Consider the following 24,297-nt stretch of genomic DNA (forward strand, 5'->3'; position numbering starts at 1 on the left):
TTCATTCTTTTCTGCTTGCTGCTTTGGATACCAACCAACTCCGCAGTCTATACGCGGTGACCACCTCCTTGGTAGGAAGTGCAGTGCTTACAAGCTCTTCTCTATAAAGCTTGTAGTGACTGCTCTGAAGCTGGCCAGGATTGGTGAATCATGCTTTTTGCTCCTGATCCATGGCAGCTTCAGTGCCACTGCGCACAATTTTAGGTCAGCAGTGTGACAGCAAGCTGGGACAAGGGAATGCTGTGCTCCTGAAGATAGATCATGAGACAAGGCCTTCAGGTCTGTAAGAAAACAAAGATTGGTTTGCCAGTGGCTCTGCTAGTTTTGGGGCAGCAGAGTGGATTCCAAGACAAATTCTTATAATGATTGGTTGGTAGAACTTGTCAAGAGATAGGTGGGACATTAAGCATTTCAGAAATGTGATCTATGTTCTTATAATGTTCTGTGACAGGAATGCTGAGATGGACTCTGCACAAGAGCTTGGACCGGAACCCAAACAGTGGCAGCATTATGGTTGGAGTTATCATTAAAGAGTTGGAGAAGGTATGAACATTCGATAATGACAACATTATATTCCAGAGAACCATTCATTATGATACACATGGTAAACCACAAAGGCCGTCCACGCGATGTCTAGTTCTAATAATCCAGGAATTGAAATTCGGCTGAGGCTTATGCTATATATTACAAATGTCTTTCCCAAAAGCCAACATGTTACTTTTCACATTTCGGGAGGAAGAGACTAAGTATAGAAGACAATTACTGTACATTTTATAGAAAATAAAAGAATTGTAAGCTGTCAGATATTACATTTTACAATAGGGGGACTGTATAATAGTGAGATGTCATATGTTTCAGAGTTGTTATATGCAAGACTTTATGGCCGACAATCGAGTGGGAAAGCATATAATCCTTGCTGACCCAATAGCATCATGCCTTGGGCATAGTAACCCAGTAGCGAAATTAAAATTTCCTGGGTAGGATTCTGTACCTGATGACCCAGTTCTCCTCCCCAATGACCCATCTGTGAGTGGAATATCCATCATTTAGTCCCAAATAAACCAGAGAGCATACAGTTTCCATTCCCTGGTGATATAAAGGTGTTGATCCTGGGCATGAATGGTATATCAACAGGATTTGTCATAATGCCCAAAGGTGCCGCTGGCATCTGCATCTATTTAGTGAACAGCAACCCATTGTCTACTGTCATATATGATGAACTTGCTGCTACATTCATTTCTATGGGAGCTCTAGAAATTGTCGAGCATCCCGAGACCTACATCTCCCAGGTTTTTATGACAAATCCTAATTATATGCCATATGTTTCCCGGATGGGTTGATCCCTTTAAAGGGTTAGTCCCAAAAAACAAGTTAGACCCTATCCACAGGATAGGGAGTAACTTTCTGATAATTGGAGGTCCGATCACTGGACTCTACATCAAGAACTTGACGCTTTGCAGTCCTGCCTTGAATATAGCTTGGGTGCGCATGCTCGGCCTCCTGTTCATTCATTCTCTATGGGACTGCCAGAGACAGCCAAATAAAGTGTTCCACTATGTCTGGCAATGAATGGAGCAGAAATTGAGCATGCACACACCGGTTCCATTCAAGACGGGGCAGCTGAGACCAGTTCTCAGAGTACCAGAGCACAGATCTCAGGAATGGCTGGGGGTCTCAGGTCAGACCTCAGTGATCAGCGGTTATCCTCCATCTATTGGTGGGGGTTCACTTGATATTTTAAACTAGCCTAACACTTTCTCATATGAATGCATATTTAGCTGACAACCTTTGCATCCAACACCCCCATACATATGCTGCTGGGCTCAATAGGGAAAGAGGAACAAGCTGTTGCACAACAGTTTGGGAATATAAAAATACAACAGCCCAAACCTTTTTTGTACTCAACATTTAAAATCAGAGGAAAGTTGATTAATTCCTAATCGGGTACACATTAGATGGTCACCTGTTCCAACTAGCAATAAAATTATGTGAATAGCTACTTCTAGACAAATAGTATCAAGTAGCAGGAAGTCAGAATTAACCCATTATCACTACCACATCTAATCCCGTCCTGTGAACATGTGGCATATATCTAATCTTCACTGATTCATTAACAGCAAGTTCTCTGCAGCAACCCAATAGATTATTATTATTTATTTATATAGCACCATTGATTCCATGGTGCTGTACATGAGAAGGGGTTACATACAAATTACAGAAATCACTTACAGTGAACAAACTAACAATGACAGACTGATACAGAGGGGAGAGGACCCTTCCCTTTCGGGCTTACAAGCTACAGGATGGTGGGGAAGGAGTAGGTTGAGGGGTTGCAGCAGTACCGGTGTTGGTTGAAATGATATCTCCAGTAGTGGTGAGGAGGTAGTCATTGCAGGCTCTAGGCTTTCCTGAAGAGGTGGGTTTTCAGGTTCTGTCTGAAGGATCCGAATGTGGTTGATAGTCGGACGTGTTGGGGCAAAGAATTCCAGAGGATGGGGGCAATTCGGGAGAAGTCTTGGAGGCGGTTGGGTGAGGAGCAAATAAATGTGGAGGAGAGAAGGAGGTCTTGGTAGGACCGGAGATTACGTGAGGGAAGGTATCGGTAGATTAGTTCAGAGACATATGGGGGAGACAGGTTATAGATGGCCTTGTAGGTCAGTATTAGTAATTTGAACTGGATACGCGGAGGGAATGGGAGCCAGTGAAGAGATTTGCAGAGGGGAGAAGCGGAGAAGTAGCGAGGAGAGAGATGAATTAGTCAGGTAGCAGAGTTAAGGAAGGACTGGAGAGGTGCAAGGGTGTTAGCATGGAGGCTACAGAAAAGGATGTTTCAGTAGTCGAGGCAGGAGATGATGAGGGCATGCACAAGCATTTTAGCAAATTGAGGGTTGAGGAAAGGATGGATTCTGGAGATATTTTTAAACTGGAGGCGACAGGAGGTGACAAGAGCTTGGATATGCGGTTTGAAGGACAGGGCAGAGTCAAGGGTTACTCCGAGGCAGTGGACTTCTGGTACCGAGGAAAGTGTGATGTCGTTAATTGTGATAGATAGGTCAGGTAAGGAAGATCTGTGAGATGTGGGAAAGATGATGAGTTCAGATTTGTCCATACTGAGTTTGAGGAAGCAAGAGGAGAAGAAGAATGATTTGGCTGATAGACACTCCAGGATTCTGGACAGCAGAGGTGACGTCTGGGCCAGAGAGGTAGATCTGAGTGTCATCAGCATAAAGGTGGTATTTGAATCCGTGGGACTTTATTAGTTGCCCCAGGCCAAGTGTATACTGTAGACTGAGTAGAGTAGAGGTCCTAGAACTGAGCCTTGGGGGACTCCAACAGTGAGAGGGTGGGATGAGGAGGTAGTGGGGGAGTGGGAGACACTGAATGTGCGGTTGGAAAGGTATGAGAAGATCCAGGATAGGGCGAGGTCTTTGATGCCAAAGGAGGAGAGGATCTGTAGTAGGAGGCAGTGGTCAACTGTGTCGAAAGCAGAGGACAGGTCTAGAAGCAGGAGTATAGACTATTGTCCGTTCGCTTTGGCTGTAAGTAGGTCGTTAGTACTTTTGGTCAGGGCTGTCTCAGTGGAGTGATGGGGCGGAAACCAGATTGTAAATTGTCAAAGAGCAAGGTAGATGAGAGGTGGGAGGAAGTTCAGCATGGACGTGCAGCTCCAGGAGTTTGGAAGCGAATGGGACCAGCGATATTGGGCGATAGCTGGACATAGCGGTTGGGTCGAGGGTTGGCTTTTTAAGGATAGGCGTGATTGTGGCATGTTTGAAAGCAGAAGGGAAGGTACCAGAAGTTAGTGATAGGTTGAAGAGGTGGGTTTTGGATGGGATAAGAGTGATGGTGAGGTTGGGGAGGAGGTGGGATGGGGTCGAGTGCACAGGTTGTGAGGTGTGATTTGGAGAGGAGACAATTAAGCTCCCCTTCAGTGATGTTGGAGAGGGAGGTTATGTTGTTTGGGCATTGGTCTGGTATACAAAGGGGTTGTGGTGGGTGAACAATGAAGTTTTGCCTTGTTTGGTCGATCTTATTTTTGAAGTTTGTGGCAAAGTCCTCAGCAGAGATGAGGTAGGTTGGAGGGGGCAGAGGTGGGTGGAGGAGGGAGTTAAAAGTTATGAATAACTGTTTGGGGTTGTAGGATAGGGAAGATACGAGGGTTGTGAAGTACGCCTGTTTAGCAGAGATGAGGGCAGATTTGAAAACGAGTGTTGCCTGTTTGAATGCAGTGAAGTCGTCTTGCAAATTTGTTTTCTTCCAACGCTGCTCTGCAACCCTGGACAATTGCCGGAGCTTTTTAATGGTGTTATTGTGCCAGGGTTGTCTGTTGGTACGTCGCACTCTGCCATGAACGAGAGGGGCGACCGTGTCAATAGCTGATGCAAGAGTGGCACTGTAGAAAACAGTGGCACTGTCTGTGTCATGGAGTGAGGATATGGATGCCAGTGGTGGAATAGAGTCAGAGAGCGTGTGGGTGTCTAGGTGTGCAAGGTTCTCATACTATAGGTAATGACAGAGCGATGTGACTCAGGGGGATGACGGTATGACCACTAACAATTACTGTAATTGTCATACAGGCAGGACAATAGATGTAGTATTTCCACACATTGTAAGATGTAGAATGTTGTGGTGTGTCTTTTGGGGTTTTGCATTTCCTGAAAGCTCGGAGTTGTGGAAGCAAAAGCTTCCAGAGAGCTTAGTTTACGGGACAGAATATATGACTTTTGGTCACTAAGAAGAGATCTGCTTGAAAACAGGAAGAAAGAAACAAAAAAAATGATGTCTTAATACTGTAACCTCCGGATACTATCTAACTCCGGTTTTGCTAAAGAAAGCAACTCTCTTGTCCAGCAACAGTATGTTAGTAGCTACTGATAAGATCTGTATGAACAACTACTAGGAGCATGACAGCTAAAAATATTTAGAATATTATTTAAAAAAACAAACACAATTTACTCACTGTCCGCGGTTCACTGATTGACTGACGCGCTGTCAATGTGACATCAACGCCACAGACAATACCAAAACACAGGAGCAGCACCAGAAACTTGATGCCAGACCTCGGAAGTGGACTAAAGCATATTTTATTTATAACATTCTGCAACCAGGAACCAAGTTTTTGTGAAAGGGGACAATCTCTTTACAGAGAACCTGTTAGTTGATACATGCTGGACAAACTAATCATGCAGACCAGGCTCTGATGCATGCTGCTCATGGTTTGGGAAGCATGAATCAGCTGATAAGGTCCATTTTAACGGCTATTGATACCTTGAAATGGATAAAAAAAAGATTTTTATATGTTAGTAATTTTCTTAACGTTTCTTGTGGAAATGTCTCCTCCAGGAATGTAGGCTGGATGTCAGGTATGCATGTTTCTCCCAGTAATAAAGGCTGGTGGTGAGGTCTGTGTCTCTGCCAGTAATAAAGGCTGGATCTGAGATCTGTGTGCCTCTCCTAAAAATATAGGCTGGATGTGAGCTCTGTGTGTCCCTCCCAGTAATATAGGTTGGATGTGAGCTCTGTGTCCCTCTTAGTAATATAGGCTGGATGTGAGCTCTATGTGTCCCTCTCAGTAATAAAGGCTGGATGTGAGGTCTTTATGTCCCTCCCAGTAATATAGGCTTGACGTGAGCTCTGTGTTTCTTTTCCAGTAATATAGGCTGGATGTGAGGTCTGTGTGTCTCTCCCAGTAATATAGGTTGGGTGCGAGGTCTGCATGTCTCTCCCAGTAACATAGGGCGAATGTGAGGTCTGAATGTCTCTCCCAGTAATATAGGTTGGACGTGAGAGCTGTATGTCCTTCCAGTAACATAGGCTGGATGTGAGGTCTGTGTGTCTCTCCCAGTAATATAGGCTGGATATCAGGTCTGCATATCTCTCCCAGATATACAAACAACCAATGCTAAGTAAGTTAATCACATAGAAATATCACCATAGATAATATGCAGACCCCCTACATTGGTGTCTATAAACTAAAAGGTATGGATGTGAGCTCTGTGTTTCTCTCCCAGTAATATAGGCTGGATATCAGGTATATGTGTCTTTCTCAGTAATGTAAGCTGGATGTGAGGTCTGCTTTCTCTCCTAGTAAAATGGAGACAGCAACACATTCTTGCTTTGCATTATATCCGAGTGTCCCGCGCATCTACTCTGTCACTCTAGTTTCCGCTGGATCCTTCCAATGCGCACCTACCAGAATTCCTGAATGCCAAACATGTGTTCTTCTCCAAGTAATATAGGCTGGATATGAGCTTTTATATCTCTACCCCCCACACACACACAAACTAATACAGGCTGGATGCGAGATCTCTATGTCTCTCTATGTAATATAGGCTGAATGTGATGCCTGTATATCTCCCCCAGTAATACAGGCTGGATGTGAGGTCTATGTGTATCCCTCCAGTAATAGATGCTGGATGTGAAGTCTGTGTGTCTCTCGCAGAAAAATAGGCAAGATGGAATGGACAAGGCAACTGTTAGGTGGATTCATAACTGGCTTAGTGAGCTCAACGATCACTGGGTTTTGGCCGTTGCAGCTGAAAAGAGGAAATCGGAAAACCGCGCACCTATTGGCGTGCAAATTTTGGCTCATCTTTCATCGTTTTTAAGAAATCTCAATATGGAAGAGGCCAGGAGCCATTTGGTGAGCTGCATTTCTTGCTATATGTTCACAGACTTACCAGTGGAAAAGCCAAACTTCACATGCCACAAATGCAAGCTTGTGTCCCTGTTGGAGGAAAAGTTGCAAAATCTCGAAGAGAGGTTAGCTACGTTGAAGATCATTAAGGAAGGTGAAGAGTTCTTAGACAGAGCAGAATTATCTCTTCATGTTACAGAAACAGAAGAAATTCGAAGTGCACCTGAAGAAACAGAGGAATGGAGACATATGACCCAGAGAAGCAGGAGGATCAGGAGGCAGTCAGCACCCATACTTCTCAGGAACCAGTACCAGGCTCTCACGCAGGAAAACGATGAAGAAATACATCAGGATAATACTTTGCCCACAAACAGCAACCTTGTACGCCTTCAGAGTCCTCCTGGATGGAGAAAGAAAAATGTTGTGAAGAAGAAACGGAGAGTGGTGGTCATGGGGGATTCCCTGTTGAGAGGAACAGAGGCCGCTATCTGCAGACAGGATATAACTTCAAGAGAAATGTGGTGTCTTCCAGGTGCAAAAATTAAAGATGTATCTGACAGGATATCAGGACTCTTCAGACCTACAGATGACTACCCATTCCTGCTACTACATGTGGGGACAAATGACACCGCAAGAAACGACCTGGAAACCATCTGCAGAGACTTTGAAGACTTAGGCAAGAAAGTGAAAGAACTGGGAGCGCAGGTGGTCTTCTCTTCCATCCTCCCAGTGGATGGCCATGGAACAAGGAGGTGGAATAAGATTCTGCAGGTGAACAACTGGCTACGTCGATGGTGCCATCAGCAACGATTTGGATTTGTGGATCACGGAGTGAATTACCTTTACGATGGACTACTTGCTAGAGATGGGGTGCACCTTACAAAGACTGGAAAACATGTATTTGGATGTCGCCTTGCTACACTTGTAAGGAGAGCTTTAAACTAGAACAACATGGGAAGGGAAGCAAAAGACCAAAAAAAGCCATACACCTGACAAATGCTATTGAGAACTCTGCTATTAGAAGTGGAAAGGAAGAACAAAGGCAAAAGAATCTAATTAATAAAAATATTGGAGAAAGAGAAACCAATCACAAACTAAAATGTTTCTATACTAATGCACAAAGCATGGGCAACAAACAAGGAGAATTGGAACTACTAACACAGGAAAAGAAATATGATGTCATTGGAATCACTGAAACTTGGTGGGACAATACACATGATTGGAATACAAGACTAGAAGGATACAACTTATTTGCAAGAAACAGACTTGATAAACGAGGAGGAGGTGTCGCATGGTATGTTAGAAACGCGTATATCTGCACAGAGATTGAAGCTTCAGAGACTGGGAGTTCTGTGGAAACTGTTTGGGTAAGAATACAAGGACAGAACAATGGAAAGGACACCATTGTAGGCATTTACTACAGGCCGCCTGTGCAAGCTGAAGATATGGATGAACTCTTTATGCATCAAATGGCCAAGTTCTCCAAAAAATATGTCATAGTTGTCATGGGAGATTTCAACTATCCAGACATTTGTTGGGAATCTCTCTCAGGCAAAACTAACAGGTCAAGGAAATTATTATCCTCTCTTGCTGACAACTTTATCTTCCAAAAGGTAGGGGAGAAAACAAGGGGAACTGCTACCTTGGATCTAATCCTTATAAACAGGGAGGAAATGGTTGAGGAGGTAAAAGTGGCTGGGACCCTAGGAGGTAGCGACCATGCTATGTTAGAATTTTGGATAACTAGAGGAGGAAGACCTGTGAAGACTCAGACGTCAAGGTTAGATTTCAGAAAGGCAGATTTTAAGGGATTCAGAAAGAGAATTGGAGGGATCCAATGGCTGGATATCCTTAAAGACAAAAATGTCCAGGAAGGATGGGAAATCTTGAAAAATGAAATTCTCAAAGCACAATTGTTAACAATTCCGAAAAGAGGGAAGAATAGGAAGCATTTAAGGAAGCCAGGATGGATGAACACAGAATTTAAGCACATGCTAAAAAGGAAGAAAAAAATGTTTATAAAATGGAAAGAGGGAGGCATATCTAAAGAAGAATATAATGCTGTCTGCAGAACCTGCAGTGCACAAATCAGATTATCTAAAGCTGACAATGAATTGAGGCTTGCAAGAGATGTCAAAAGCAATAATAAAGGATTTTGGGGATATGTCAAAAGTAAAAGAAAAATCAAAGATGCTATAGGATTTTTACAGGATGAAAATGACGAAATGGTAAGACAGGATGTTGAGAAGGCCAAACTTTTAAATTCCTATTTTGCATATGTTTTCTCTCAGAAAGAAAATGTAACATCAACTGTTCTTCACTGTCCTATTAAGGGAATAGAAGAATCCAGGATATCTATAAACAGAAAGATAGTGAGGAAACACTTAGCTAACCTAAATGAATTCAAGTCTCCAGGTCCAGATGAATTACACCCCAGAGTACTGAAGGAGATAGCAGAATAAATTTTTGAACCCCTCTCCATAATCTTTGAAAATTCTTGGAGAACAGGAGAAGTCCCAGAAGACTGGAGAAGAGCAAATGTTCCTATCTTCAAAAAGGGGAAGAAGGTGGACCCAGGCAACTATAGGCCGGTGAGTCTGACTTCTATACAGGAAAGATCTTTGAACAAATTATTAAACAACATGTATGTCAGTACCTGGATAAGAATGAAGTGATTAAACAGTCAGCATGAGTTTGTAACTAATAAGTCATGTCAGACTAACTTAATTTCCTTCTATGACGGAATCACTGATTGGGTGGATCAAGGAAATGCTGTAGATATAGTATATCTTGACTTCAGCAAAGCATTTGACAAAGTATCTCATAAAATCCTTATTGAAAAAATGACTACGTATGGAATGGACAAGGCAACTGTTAGGTGGATTCATAACTGGCTTAGTGATCGGACCCAAAGAGTGGTCGTAAATGGCTGCACATCCAGTTGGAAGAATGTCTCAAGTGGGGTACCACAGGGCTCTGTCCTGGGCCCTGTATTGTTCAACATCTTTATCAACAATTTAGATGAAGGAATTGAGGGTAAACTGATTAAATTTGCTGATGACACAAAGCTAGGAGGGATAGCTAATACTAGAGAAGAGAGAGAGAGGATTCAAAAAGATATAAATAAACTGGAGAAGTGGGCAGCAACTAACAGAATGGTTTTTAAAAGGGAAAAATGCAAAGTACTACATCTGGGCAATAAAAATGAAAAAAGCATATACAGAATGGGAGGAATAGGCCTAAGCAACAGCACATGTGAAAAAGACTTGGGTATACTAATAGATCACAGACTGAATATGAGTCAACAGTGTGATGCAGCAGCAAAAAAGGCAAATGCAATTCTAGGATGTATTAACAGAAGCATACAGCCTAAATCACGTGAAGTCATTATTTCCCTCTACTCCTCTTTGGTCAGACCTCATCTGGAATACTGTGTCCAGTTTTGGGCTCCACATTTTAAAAAAGACATCAACAAACTGTAGCAAGTTCAGAAAAGAGCAACCAGAATGGTGACCGGTCTGCAAACCCTGTCTTATGAGGAAAGGTTGCAGGATTTGGGATTGTTTAATTTGCAAAAGAGAAGACTGAGAGGAGACTTAATAGCTGTCTACAAATATCTAAAGGGCTGTCACATTGTAGAAGGATCAACTTTATTCTCATTTGCACAAGGAAAGACTAGAAGCAATGGGATGAAACTGAATGGGAGGAGACACAGATTAGATATTAGAAAAAACTTTTTGACAGTTAGAGTGATCAATGAGTGGAACAAGCTGCCACGAGAAGTGGTGAGTTCTCCTTCAATGGAAGTCTTCAAACAGAAGCTGGACAGACATCTGACTGGGATGATTTAGCGAATCCTGCTTTGAGCAGGGAGTTGGACTAGATGGCCCAGGAGGTCCCTTCCAACTCTACGATTCTATGATTCTATAAGCGTTGTGGTCTTCCTCGCTACACTCTTCAGTAATAGAGTGTTGGATGTGAGGTCTATGTGTCCCTCCCAGTAATATTAGAAGGACGTAAGTTCTTTACCAGAGGGCTGCTGTTTTCAACTGCTGTCCTGTATCAGCACAGCTGTGTATCTCTCCTCTCTGCAGTTATGTATAAACTCCTTCCTACTGTTATCTCTAACACAGAGAGAAGGGAAGAGGGAGTGGAGCAGAGAGAGCCATCAGAACCAGGATCTCTGATGGATTTGTATTAGTTAAGCAAAAGCACTCATCTAGATAAAGGACTTATGGACACTATAACTTTAGGGATGAGATGGGCCCCTTGACTGGATGTACAGATTTTGCACAGAGGATAACTAGCTTCTAACAATGACATGCTATAATGGGCCAAGTGGAAACATGAAAAAGGAAAATAATAAGAAAACAAATAGATTATACTGGAGATATTGTCAAAAGTGATGCAACAATGGATAAACAAATGCCAACAAAACCAAACCACCCCATATCCACCTGTATAAAGATGCAATGGGAAAATACACCACACTGTAGTCCAAGTGCACTAAGGAAGCTGGTAGAAATAAAGCATCTGACATATGAATAAGCTTCTAATGCGATAAGAAATTATGATCAATGTCTACTGTCTCTGTTAAGAAAAATATTATCTAGTATGTGTCTGTTTTGCAGACATCAAACACTGAGGTTTTCTTACTTGAAAAATGCTCACTATAACTAAGTCAAGTTTTGTCATAATAGAAAATGGTGAAATTCTAAGACACATGAAATAAAGTGGCTTTGAATAATTTGACTAAGCATCCTAAGTATAAAACACTTGATGTTATGCTTTATAAATCACATAATTTATGGCAAAAGCCTACATCTATTCCTAATTTGAAGAAAAAAACCCAACCCCATCAAGCTAGCCAGCTCAAATATTGTTATTTTTTATGTTTTGAAGCAATGTGAATCACAATACTTGTACTTTCACTTTAGGCAGAACTAGAAGACAACCTGCATTATATCATCCCTTTACTGCACACTCTGATGTACGCCATCACAAAGGTACCGTTCACTGTGACAGGAAATACATGAAACTAACCACTAACAAATGTTTTTGCAACATTCACTATGTAAAATCTAAAAAAAAAACACAGCCTTTACATGTATTGTCATTTACATTTCAGGCTGCATATATTTCTGATGAATTGTATGAACGAGTTTATGTTTTCTGCAAAAAGATACTTACTCTTCCCAAACCATATTGTACGATTGGTCTGGACTACGCACAGAGACTAAAGAGTGAGAAGAAAGTTCCAGGTACATATGTTGTATCCTCAACATACTAGTTTAAATCTTATGTCTAAAATTACTATTATGCATAGTAAATACTAGTTTATGTGATACTTTAGGTTTTTCATATCAAAAGATGGTTGTTTTCGAACAAAACCTCAAAAGGGATGCAAATCATCATCAAGACAAGTAAGTTAATTTCTCATCAAAATCTCCTAATATGTACAGTGGATACAGAAATTATTCAGACCCCTTTAAATTTGTCACTCCTTGTTTCACTGCAGCCATTTGGTAAATTCAAAAAAATTCATTTTTTTTCTCATTAATGTACACTGCACCCCCATCGTGACTTAAAAAAAACAGAAATGTAGACATTTTTGCAAATTTATTAAAAAGAAAAACTGAAATATCACATGGTCATAAGTATTCAGACCCTTTGCTCAGACACTCATACATAAGTCACATGCTGTCTATTTCCTTGTGATCCTCCTTGAGATGGTTCTACTCCTTCATTGGAGTCCAGCTGTGTTTAACTAAACTGATAGGACTTGATGTGGAAAGGCTCAAACCTGTCTATATAGGACCTCTCAGTTCACTCTGCATGTCAGACCAAATGAGAATCATGAGGTCAAAGGAACTGGCCAAGGAGCTCAGAGACAGAATTGTGGCAAGGCACAGATCTGGCCAAGGTTACAAAAGAATTTCTGCAGTACTCAAGGTTCCTAAGAGCACAGTGGCCTCCATAACCCTTAAATGGAAGAAGTTTGGGACCACCAGAAGTCTTCCTAGACCTGGCCGTCCAGCCAAACTGAGCAATCGTGGGAGAAGAGCTTTGGTGAGAGAGGTTAAGAAGAACCCCAATATCACTGTGGCTGAGCTCCACAGATGCAGTAGGGAGATGGGAGAAAGATACACAAAGTCAACTATCACTGCAGACCTCCACCATTCGGGTCTTTATGGCAGAGTGGCCCAACCAAAGCATCTCCTCAGTGCAAGACATATAAAAGCCTGCATAGAGTTTGCTAAAAAAAAAACACATGACTCCCAGACTATGAGAAATAAGATTCTCTGGTCTGATGAGACAAAGATAGAACCTTTTGGTGATAATTCTAAGCGGTATGTATGGAGAAAACCAGGCACTGCTCATCACCTGCCCAATATAATCCCAACAGTGAAACATGGTGGTGGCAGCATCATGCTCTGGGGGTGTTTTTCAGCTACAGGACGACTAGTTGCAATTGAAGGAAACATGAATGCGGCCAAGTCCAGAGGTGTCATGGATGAAAACCTCTTCCAGAGTGCTCTGGACCTCAGACTTGGCCTTGGCCGAAAGTTCACCTTCCAACAAGACAATCACCCTAAGCACACAGCTAAAATAACAAAGGAGTGGCTTCAGAACAACTCTGTGACCATTCTTGACTGGCCCAGCCAGAGCCCTGACCTAAACACAATTGAGCATCTCTGGAGACACCTGAAAATTGTTCACCATCCAACCTGACGGAACTGGAGAGGATCTGCAAGGAAGAATGGCAGAGGATCCCCAAATTCAGGTGTGAAAAACTTGTTGCATCATTCCCAAGAAGACTCATGGCTGTACTAGCTCAAAAGGGTACTTCTACTCAATACTGAGCAAAGGGTCTGAATATGTCACGATTACCCGTCCTGTGTGACGCGGCCCGCAGGCCGGTAACTAAAGCAACAAGACGCGGCACGTGATACTGTCCTGTGTGACACGGCTCGCAGGCCGGTAACTAAAACAAAAAGACAAGGAGAAGGGAAAACAGTTACAACGGTGGGCCCTGCGATAGGGAAAGGGGACGTGGAGACCTCCTGCACTCCCCTGAGTCAGTGTCCTTAACGCTCCTAACGTTCCCTATGCCGGTTCCGCACCGGGCGCCGATCAGGAACCTGTCGCCCTAGCACACCCTACACCTATCCCTTGCTAGGGAGCTGGGTGGCGCTGGCACTGGCCCCACCGCTGTACTAATACACACTAAGGAAAAACACAAACGGGGAAACACCACTTAGCTTTACTCTGTTGCACTTGCTCCTGGCAACAGAGTCCACCACCAGAATGCAGCTTTCCTCCTGAATCGCTGCCACCAAGCTCTGTCAGAGCTACAAGGAAATCCCATGACTCCTTCCACACCAGGGCTAAGACAGTGCTGCAAGGAACGCTCTCCAGCTCCTTCCTCCACCAAGGATGGTTGAAATGAACGCTATCACCAACACTGATTGCAACACCTGTGACTCTTTTATAGCAGAGCCAGCAATCACACTTGCATTATAATCATGTGTACTTAACTAAAGAAACTAGAGTGCAATGACGCTCACCACCACCGGGAGAAAACTTGAACGACACCACAGTGCAATAATCCTAATGGCCACCGGGGGCAGAAACCAAACCTAAGCACAGGTTAAGAAAAAAAAGGTTACCTGTGCTTTTCATCAGTCCTGATCCAGCATGGATCATGACAGAATACTTATGAACATGTGATATTTCAGTAATTCTTTTCAAATAAATTTGCAAAAAATTCTACAATTCAGTTTTTTTTTCAGTTAAGATGGGGTGCAGAGTGTACATTAATGAGAAAAAAATGAACTGTTTTGAATTTACCAAATGGCTGCAATGAAACAAAGAGTGAAAAATGTAATGGGGTCTGAATACTTTCCGTACCCACTGTAAGTGCAGTGACCCTTTGCCTATAGTCATCTAATTTATCACAGCTCACTCTCCAGATACTTGAAAATTGACAGCAACTTTCCTGTGAGGCTAGGAAAAGTTTCTCATGCAAATCAGCTGCTCGGAGATCCATCTGGGTTTTCACAACATAAATAAGGAAAAGTGCAATCACAGTTTCTTTCATTCATTCAATAATGGAAGTAACATCAATACTGATGGTTTAAATCATCACAGAAAGCTAATAGATTATTTCACTCCCACTTTTAAAACTTTTAGTAATTCTTTTATGTTCGGGTGTACAGTAAGGCTGTGTGCCCACGTTGCGTTTTTTTAAGCTTTTCCGCAGCGTTTGTGCCGGCTCAGATGCTGCAGAAACGCTTAAAAGAAGCTTCAAATTAATTTGCATGCATTTTTGGCTTTTTGTGCCAATGCATGCGTTTTTAAATGCTCAGGAATAACTTAGGCTGGTTTCATATTTGCGTTTTTTAGCGCTGGAAAAAAACGCATATGTGCGCATGCGTTTTTTCCCCTATATTTAACATGGGTGCGCATACCTGCACGCTTGTAAGCGCATGTATGCGATTTTCATGCGCTGCGTTTTTTTGGGGTGTGCGTTTGTATTTTCCAGACGCAGCATGTTGCATTTTTTGGCCCTGCAAAAAAGCGCATGCGCACATATGCGCACGTTTTGCGCTAAAAATGGCCATTATAGCCTATGGATGCGCATATGTGCGCACTGGCATGCTCATGTATGCGTTTTTTTGCATATGCGTTTTTTTTTTTTTAACCACGGAATTTAGGGGTTTGGGTTAGAGTTAGGGTTAGTTAAGGGGGGTTAGGGTTAGGGTCAGGGTTAGGGTTAAGTATGGTTTGGTTAAGGGTTAGGGTCAGGGTTAGGGTCAGGATTAGGGTTAAGTATGGTTTGGTTAAGGGTTAGGGTCAGGGTTAGGGTTAAGTATGGTTTTGTTAAGGGTTAGGGTCAGGATTAGGGTTAAGTATGGTTTGGTTAAGGGTTAGGGTTAGGGTTAAGTATGGTTTTGTTAAGGGTTAGGGTCAGGGTTAGGGTCAGGATTAGGGTTAAGTATGGTTTGGTTAAGGGTTAGGGTCAGGGTTAGGGTTAAGTATGGTTTTGTTAAGGGTTAGGGTCAGGGTTAGGGTCAGGATTAGGGTTAAGTATGGTTTGGGTCAGGGTTAGGGTTAGGGTCAGGGTTAGGGTTAGGGTTAAGTATGGTTTTGTTAAGGGTTAGGGTCAGGGTTAGGGTCAGGATTAGGGTTAAGTATGGTTTGGTTAAGGGTTAGGGTCAGGGTTAGGGTTAGGGTTAGGGTTAGTTAGGGTTTAGGGTTTGGGTTAGGGTTAAGTATGGTTTGGTTAAGGGTTAGGGTCAGGGTTAGGGTTAGGGTTAGTTAGGGTTTAGGGTTTGGGTTAGGGTTAAGTATGATTTGGTTAAGGGTTAGGGTCAGGGTTAGGGTTAGGGTTAGTAAAGTCATGGTTTGGGTTAGTGTGAGGGGCCACCTAATGTTGGAAAAAAACGCAAACGCGGTAAAAACGCACTAAAAACGCATACAAACGCATAAAAACGCTGCGTTTTTTTCATGCATGCTCATAAAAATGCTTGAAAAAAACGCAGCAGTTGTATGCTTTTGTATGCGTTTTTTCAATGCGTTTTTTTGCGGGAAAAACGCGCTGCAAAAAAAAGCAAGTGTGAAACTAGCCTTAGCGGCTAAAAACGCAGCATGCTCATTTCCGCATTGCTGAGCGTTTTTAGCCTTCCCCAATGTTCCCAGAAAACGCGTGTTAAAAACGCGTCAAAAACGTGCGTCTTTTGTGCAAAAAACGCGCAAGAAACGAGCGGAAAAAAGACGCGCGTTTTCTGGGAAGGGGATCAGTTTCCTGAGCGTTTAAAAACGCTAACGTGGGCACATAGCCTCAAAGTTGTATCCCGATTAATCTACCTTTTTTCTTACTACTCCTCTGCTTCTGCTCTTTGCAAATCCCTTCATTGGCTTCCAATTCCCCAATGTATCCAGGTCAAACTACAAAGCTATCCATAATTTATCTCCTCCACATATCTCCAAACTCATCTACCAATATATTCCCACACATAATCTCTGGTCCTTCTAAGACCCTTCTCTCTCCTCCACCATCGTACGTTCCTCACCCAATCGCCTCCAAGACTTTTCCTGAGTATCCACAATCTTCTGGAATTCTGTGAGCCAACACGTCCAATTATCCACCAAATTTGGAACTTTCAGACGGACGCTGAAAAACAATCTCTTCAATACAGTTTACAACCTGCAATAAACCCCGCTGTCATCTCACCACCAACGAAGCGGTCACCTCACCACCACCGGAGCTGCTGCTGCAAACACCCAACCTATTGTCTCCTTTCACATTATTCTATAGAATGTAAGTGAACATAGGCAGGCCCCTCTCCCCTCTGTACCAGTCAGTCATTCTTAGTTTGTTAACTGTAATTTATATTTTGTATGGAATCAATGGTGCTCTAAATAATAAATAATAGTATAAAACAAGATGATTATCATAGTAAAGAAATATGTTGCTTGCAGGGTGCTACTGTTTTTGGATCCAGCACTGGTTTCGGAGGCTGTTTGTAATACACTTCTACGTGAGACTCAAGCCAGTCAGATGTCTCACTCGCCTGTATCGTGTATGACTTATGTCATTATCAATTGTATTCAGGCCGCACATGGGAAAGACTGTGACATAGAATTGCTACAACAGGTGCTGAAGGTAAGCGTTTGCGGCATTCATGTTGTGTATTAAAGGGTTGTTCCCAACATCAAAGGTTGTTCCTAAGAGTATGGCTCTGAAATTCTCGATGCAAGAGATAGTTGACTGAACTGCTGAAGAACTGCGTTCTCCGGATGGGTTGTGGGTCACAGGTGTCCGATGTCCACTGAACTGCTAGATATCACCGGATCATTGAGAATAACTCTTTAAATTAAGACGATTTGTTGAACTTTCATGATAGTAGAATCCATTCACTTTGTTATTTTTTCTCCAGGATAAATCCGCTGATGAGGTGGAACTTTGGTTTCAAGAAGTTCTATCGGTGGTGGAGCGTGGAGAACAGGAGAGTGCTGGCACCAGGCAGAGACACAATGAACGGTTGCAGGAGCTTTATAAGAAAATCATTTCATCTCAAGAAGGTAGTCTGGATATTCTTCAGTATTCGACTGCATCCTTGTAGAGTTGGCTTACCCATAATGCCATTTAGACAAATGTCTGGGGTTTTATAAAGCTCTAAAGGTTTTTGTTAAGTCACTAGCTCAAATTGTCCTATCTCATATCACGTATTTTTTTTATTACTTTTGACACCAACTGTTTTTTAATCCTAAATTAATTTGTCCCCTAAAGTATTTCCCGACTCTTTCATATAGCTTGTAGTAATTGGTAAAACATATAATTTAGCAATCATTTTTCTAAAGCAAGTTAACAAATACGAGCCGTAACCTGAATGAATGCTCTAGGCTGCATTTCTAAGTCTTCACTTTTTTTCATTCTTTTGCAGAATCAGCTACATCAAAGCTCCAGAGGATCCCGCTGCCCAGCCCAAAATTCAGTGTTCATCTCTGGACTGACGACGATCAACTATGTAATGGAGGTTTTCTTACTGTTTAGTTTACGATGTGCATTATATTGTGGCCTCTAACTTCTGTAAATTAGAAGATAGCTTCAATCCATCCATATTAGAGACATGTACCCTGCCCCAAGAGTATCTCCAGCTAGAGGTAGGGCACTAGCTCATTGTCAACTACATAAAAGTCAGCTATGCTGTCCCTAGAAGTGCCATCCAGATTATCACCACAATTCATGGCCACATTATGGCTCCCTTCCGCCACTGAGAACAATCAGTTGTCAGAATGACTTATTTTACATAATTTCAGGTAGAAATTTTGGCCTTCTGTCATAGAGACTTTGTCTTTACCTATATGATCTGCTTAACCGTAGTCTCCTTTATTGCTACATCGAAATACAGTGGACACATGTATGATAACATTATTAATATTTGCTTCTAAATACCAGGGAAAGAGCTGATGCTGTTCATGCGGGAGACCCTAACCACAGATGCAGAGACGGAATACGCCAAGGAGCCAGAACTCTCTTTGGACCCAGAAGGCAACGAACAGCACCGCATCTCTGTGTGGTCTAATGATAGTGGGATAGAAAGAGACTTGCCAGTGGCAGAAGAGAAAGAATCAGTAAAGTTATATAGAAAACCTTGTATCAAGAAAAAAGGCGCAGACGTGGATTCAGCTGTTCTTCTTCAAAGCCTCACCAAGGCACCCAAAGGAAGCCGGGCAGCCACACTACAGAGGCTCTCGGGGCAGTGTACAGAGGTTCCAACTGGACCAGATAAGCTACCCACCGCTCGAGTGGTGATTCTGGGAGACGACAGAGCTTTGGGCAGATTGGCAAAGGCATACTACTCTTTCAGGTACTGAAGTTGCAAGGAAATCTATTTATATAATTGCCTTGTAATGTTTTCATTTCCTGTTCTGCCATATTCGTGTCAGAACCAGCTGCCCAACGGGCACTCACAGGCAGCAGCGCAGGAGGTTGATCTGGACGTCTGGTGCCGGGGACAGCCCGTGACCCCGGGGAGCAGTGAAAGCGAGCGGTACTGGCGGTGCTGAAGCAGCTAGCTGCTCGCAAAAGAAGGCAGACAGGACCTGCGGTCACGTGACCGCGCGTCAGAGGAGGTGGGCAGAGCCTAGCGCCGCTGTAAGGGCTGACAGCGCGGGCTGCTGCGGCTCCAGGGGGCAAATGCAGGAAGGAGAGGAGATACCAAGGATGTTACAGGGGTAACAGGGAAAACGTAGTCACACAAGCCAAGGTCAAACACAGAGAGTACGGCGCAGTACACAGGAGCAGTCAGAAGGATAGTCAGGACGTAGCAAGAGATCAGTTAACCAGGACGGGCAAAAGATGTTACAGAGACGGCAGGCAAGAATCACAACGCGGACGGAATCAGATCAAAACCAGACAAACATACAGTAGTACAGGCACAAAGCACAGACACAGTAGGGTCTGACACACTCAGCCAAGGGTCAGAGTATAAACACAAAGAATGGCCTCACAGTGAGGCTATAAAAAGTCTCCCAGAACCCAGAAAGAGGCCAGAGTTAACCCTGCAACTACCTAATCCGAGAACCCAGTAAACCATGACAATTGGGACACCCAAGTGATGTGTCTCAATATGGAAACTGCTGCTGGTACCAACCTATTGCGTGGTACCACCAGCGGAACACCGTCACACTTCACACACCCACTCTATACGCCATACACGCCACACACACTCTATACGCTGTACGCACCACACACACACTCACACAGCCTCTTGCGCAGTACCACCAGCGGAACACCGTCGCACTGCGCCTGTGCAAATTCCGCAGAGGCGCAGTGAATCATTCGGTTGATCCTGGCGGCAGATGTATGACGTGTCTACAGGCAGAGGAAGCCGGTCACATTAAAGGGGTTTTCCCACAAACAAAAGTTCATTTTAAAAATTCTGTGTCTGACCGTGTATGTAGCATACCACATCTCCTGGGCAGGGGAGGAAGCAAAAGACAATACTGACATTACAGCAGGTGATCACAGAGGATTCATTTTGTGAGGTATAATATTTCACTGACTGTTTTTAAACAATATTTTACCTCACAAAATGTATCCTCTACGATCTCCTGCTGTAATGTTAGTATTGTCTTTTGCTTCCTCCCCTGCCCAGGAGCTGTGGTATGTTCTGTATACGGTCAGACACGGGTGAGAGAGACAGAGCACAGAGGGGAGACAGCTCAAACAGGACAGCACATGAGGGGAGCACACAGCACAGGAAGGAGAGAGACAGCAGACAAGGGGGATAGCACGTGGGGTACACAGGTCAAAGAAGAGAGCACATACGAGAGAAGTCAGCACATGGGGAAACAGAATGTGGACAGGTGGGTGAGCACATTGGGGGAGAGATTGTCAACGCTGCAAAGCCTGCCCCCATTATGACATTACCGCCCTCCCGATGCGATAGCACCGGGCCTCCATCTAGTCATACATGACTAAAGTCCGACTTTAAAAAGGGAATCTGTCACCCTTTTTTTCCCCTATTAGCTGCCGGCATAGACATTCTGTAATGCTGTAGATAAGCCCCCGATGTAACCTGAAAGAGAAGAAAAACACGTTATATTATACTCACCGAGGTGGGCGGTCCGGTCCAGTGGGTGTTGCGGTCCGGTCCGGCGCCTCCCTTATCATGCGATGACGCCCTCCCGTCCTGTAATGGATCCGGCGCAGGCACATTGCTATGCCCTGTTGAGGGCAGAGCAGAATTCTGCAGTGCGCAGGCGTCAGACCTCTCCCGACGCCTGCGCACTGCAGGACTCTGCTCTGCCCTCAACAGGGCAGAGCAGTGCGCTTGCGCCGCAGCCATTACAGGACGGGAGAAGAGGACGTCATCGCATGAAGAAGGGAGGGGCCGGACGGGACGGCGACACCCATCAGACCGGACCGCCCACCTCCGTGAGTATAATATAACGTGTTTTTCTTCTCTTTCAGGTTACATCGGAGGCTTATCTACAGCATTACAGAATGCTGTAGATAAGCCCCCGATGTCTATGCCGGCAGCTGAAAGACCAAAAAAAGGGTGACAGATTCCCTTTAACCACTTGTGTAGTCTTTTAACATTGTTTGAAATCATGATACTTGTCTGTAATGTCATAGAATTAACAGGCAAATGTGACACAACTATATGGACAACCACGCATTAAAAATTCAGGGCTACATGGAACAGTATTGTGGTGATCTTGACTCTACTGAACAAATGAAAAGAATACATGCAATCCTAGAAATTTTAGTACCTTGTTAAAGGTGTTGCCCAGTCACAGTATCAGGTCATCAACATCAGATCAGTGAGGAGTCAGACAACCAAAACTCTTAAGGATCAATTGTTATAAGCTATGGCGGCCACTGGATGCAAACATATTGATTGGAGCTGCAATTTGCAGCCGCTGCTCTGTACTGCAGAACAGCTCCTACTCTGCCATTCTCCTCTCCTAAATAGAAGCTGTTCTGCAGTGGCTGCTACACAATGAATAAGGCTATGCAGTGCAGCTACGGTTCATATTTACATCTGTCTGCCAGCAGAACTTAAAACAGTTGATCAGTGAGGATTTCCGGGTGTTGGACCCAATCGATCTGAAAATGATGACTTATTCTGAAGACAGGTCATCAAAATTTGTGACAGGTCTGCCAATTTAGGTTACGAGTAGCATTGGTTAACTGGTTGTTGTCCACTAATATTATAAGCCAAAGGGTGTTAGGTTAGTGGTATTTATTAGCTGTGAGGGTCATACGTAGACACAGATATAAAGCTTTAATTGGACTGGTTAACGATAACTGTATAGAATTTAAGGCTTCTGTAGCACCATTTGGCCAAGAAAATACATTGAAATATGTCCGTATGTAATGAAAAAAGTTGAACTAAAGTGAATAATAATATTTATTTGTAGAAAGAGAGAAGCCAGGAGGCCTCATCGGACCCTGAAAGCCAATCTTCAATTTTATTGTATTCCTATCCAAGGAGAACGGACTGATACATCAGACGACATGGTAAAAGTGAGTTATATCTATATAGCAAAGTATGTAGGCTGTATACAAACCTCCAGCTAATTGTTTTAAAGTGGAGACTGAAGACTCCATCCAGAATCCAATGGAAAACTTTGCTCTTTGCTTGTCATGCAGTTTTTTAACTAATCCCTTGTGACACTACTTATCTTGTATGTCTAAAAGGCTACAGGCTGCAGTTGCATATGTAGCATTTTATGGATTTATGTGTTCCTTGCTTTGCTTTTGGTTTGGTGGACAATAATGAGAGTCCTACCATAAAAATTATTTTTCTTCATAGGAGGAAACGGCTGCCATGAGCGACATGTGTGAGATCAGCACTTACCTGGGTCAGGTGGATCCGTGGTATGACAAAAACATTAACACGCTCTATGAAAGAATCACCAAACTTGCACTTATGGTAAGATAATCTTACATATTTCCTCTACCAGGAGACAACTGCTGATGGATCTATTAATATAAGGCCATTAGTAGAATTCTTACAAGGCTTTACAAATACAGAGAAGAGCTTTCTTTTCAGACTTGGTTTGGCATTCTTGGTAGTAGCATGATAGATTTATACTAGTGGTTGGTTATGTCTATTCATTTAACATACTGTCCTAATAATAATTAATCTGTCATACTAACAACTAATGAAACTCAATTTGCTATTTAAATCCTCACAAAATATCAGATCTTTCTAATCATTCATTAAAAGTGTCAGTTGGATTAACCCTCCTAAGTCGTCGATATGGGCATTTAAGTCATAGGATGCGGAATAAAATGATACTTTGATATCTGCAATCAGAAGTCTTATTCCAAAGAAATCCACATTTTTCTTAATATGTAAATGAGCTGTTAAGATCTATGGGCCGGACATAGATCTCCCCGAGAATTTGCTTACAGCGCTTATTATAAGTGAAAGGTGGCGTTACCAATGTGAGACATGTAGATCATGAGAGTGGTGTCATGGTTTGAACAGGGTTCTTGCCCTGCACTCAAAGGGTTAAGTGTTCGTGGCCTCTTTCTGGATCTGGGAGGGGTATTTATACTCACTCTTTACCAGGGTTCTCTGTCAGCTATACTGTTGTTCTGGTGTGTCTGACCCCTGTGTGCGTGTATTCTGCGTTGCTTGTTTGCTTCCCGTGTATGACCCGGTCTGTCCCTCACTCTGTACTCCGTCTCTCGCGTTGGTCCTATTGTCTTCTCCGGTTCTGACCTCCTGGCTCGGCTATCGTTACTCCATTACAGTTTGTCCCTATTGTACCGTCTATTGCCCGTTCTGGTTTTCTGATCTATTGCTATGTCCTGACTATCCATTCTGTCTAACCCTTTGGTACTGTATTGCTATCTTGTGTTTTGACCCTGGCTTCATCTGGTTTATGTCTCTGTCTATGCCCCTTGGTAACATTGTCCTGTAGTTACCTTTCTAGGAGTTTCCCTGCAGCTCCTAGCTCTGTGGAGCTTAGGCCATGCCCCCAGCAGTCATGTGCTTCAGGTCCTGATACTCTGAAGCACGCATCGTCACCGCTGCTGCCCTGCTCCACAGGTATCTTTGAGCTCTGTCTTTGTACTCAGGACACCCACACTGGCTCAGTGAGCAAGTGCAGTGCGGGGCTCCTGACAAGTGGACTGTCAGTTATTACATGTCTCACACTGGTAATGCCCACTCTCATGTAAAATAAACTCTGGCAGCAGATTGTCTGGGAGATCTATGTCCCACCCAGAGATCTTCTGTCCCTCTTTAACACTTTGTTTGATATAATATTCCCAATGTTTTTGTTTTATTGTGCACTATCCCATAATATATCCTACCATTTTTATAGCCACCGTGTCCATCCAGAGACTCCACTTCGGACCCTTTTATCTTGGATGTGGCCTCCTACTACCTGCGCTTTGGATTACAACCGGTGTTCTTTCAGATTTACTCTGTCAAAGTAAGTTCTACCCCTACAGCCAGCCCAGCTACATACCTTTTAATATACTGAAAATCCCATCCATAATTTCTAAAGGTCAAGAGTAGATTTCTTCTTACTATGGTAGAAATGTTCTTCTTTTATTGTGACTCCCTATTGAGTAATATTATATTAATTTATTACATAATGACCCAATGGGCAAAGAAAGTAGC

General features: G+C 43.1%; 1 protein-coding gene across 7 annotated transcripts in view; it reads left to right on the plus strand.

Moving 5' to 3' along the window:
• Positions 1–24,297, plus strand: part of PIK3R6 (phosphoinositide-3-kinase regulatory subunit 6) — a 94,411-nt gene that overhangs the window by 56,357 nt on the left and 13,757 nt on the right. For 6 of the 7 annotated variants that reach the window (XM_073559679.1, XM_073559674.1, XM_073559672.1 and 3 more), the window contains 11 exons: positions 452–543; positions 11,575–11,643; positions 11,766–11,898; positions 11,991–12,060; positions 17,123–17,306; positions 17,581–17,725; positions 18,088–18,171; positions 18,603–19,014; positions 22,076–22,181; positions 22,471–22,590; positions 23,996–24,106. In XM_073559679.1, the coding sequence (XP_073415780.1) occupies positions 452–543; positions 11,575–11,643; positions 11,766–11,898; positions 11,991–12,060; positions 17,123–17,306; positions 17,581–17,725; positions 18,088–18,171; positions 18,603–19,014; positions 22,076–22,181; positions 22,471–22,590; positions 23,996–24,106 (1,526 nt within the window). The remainder of the gene's footprint in view (positions 1–451; positions 544–11,574; positions 11,644–11,765; positions 11,899–11,990; positions 12,061–17,122; positions 17,307–17,580; positions 17,726–18,087; positions 18,172–18,602; positions 19,015–22,075; positions 22,182–22,470; positions 22,591–23,995; positions 24,107–24,297) is intronic. The other variant, XM_073559677.1, reaches the window with a different exon arrangement.

This window comes from Dendrobates tinctorius, unplaced genomic scaffold (assembly GCF_039654945.1).
Source record: "Dendrobates tinctorius isolate UK_male_01 unplaced genomic scaffold, ASM3965494v1 ptg000014l, whole genome shotgun sequence".
NCBI lineage: Eukaryota > Metazoa > Chordata > Amphibia > Anura > Dendrobatidae > Dendrobates > Dendrobates tinctorius.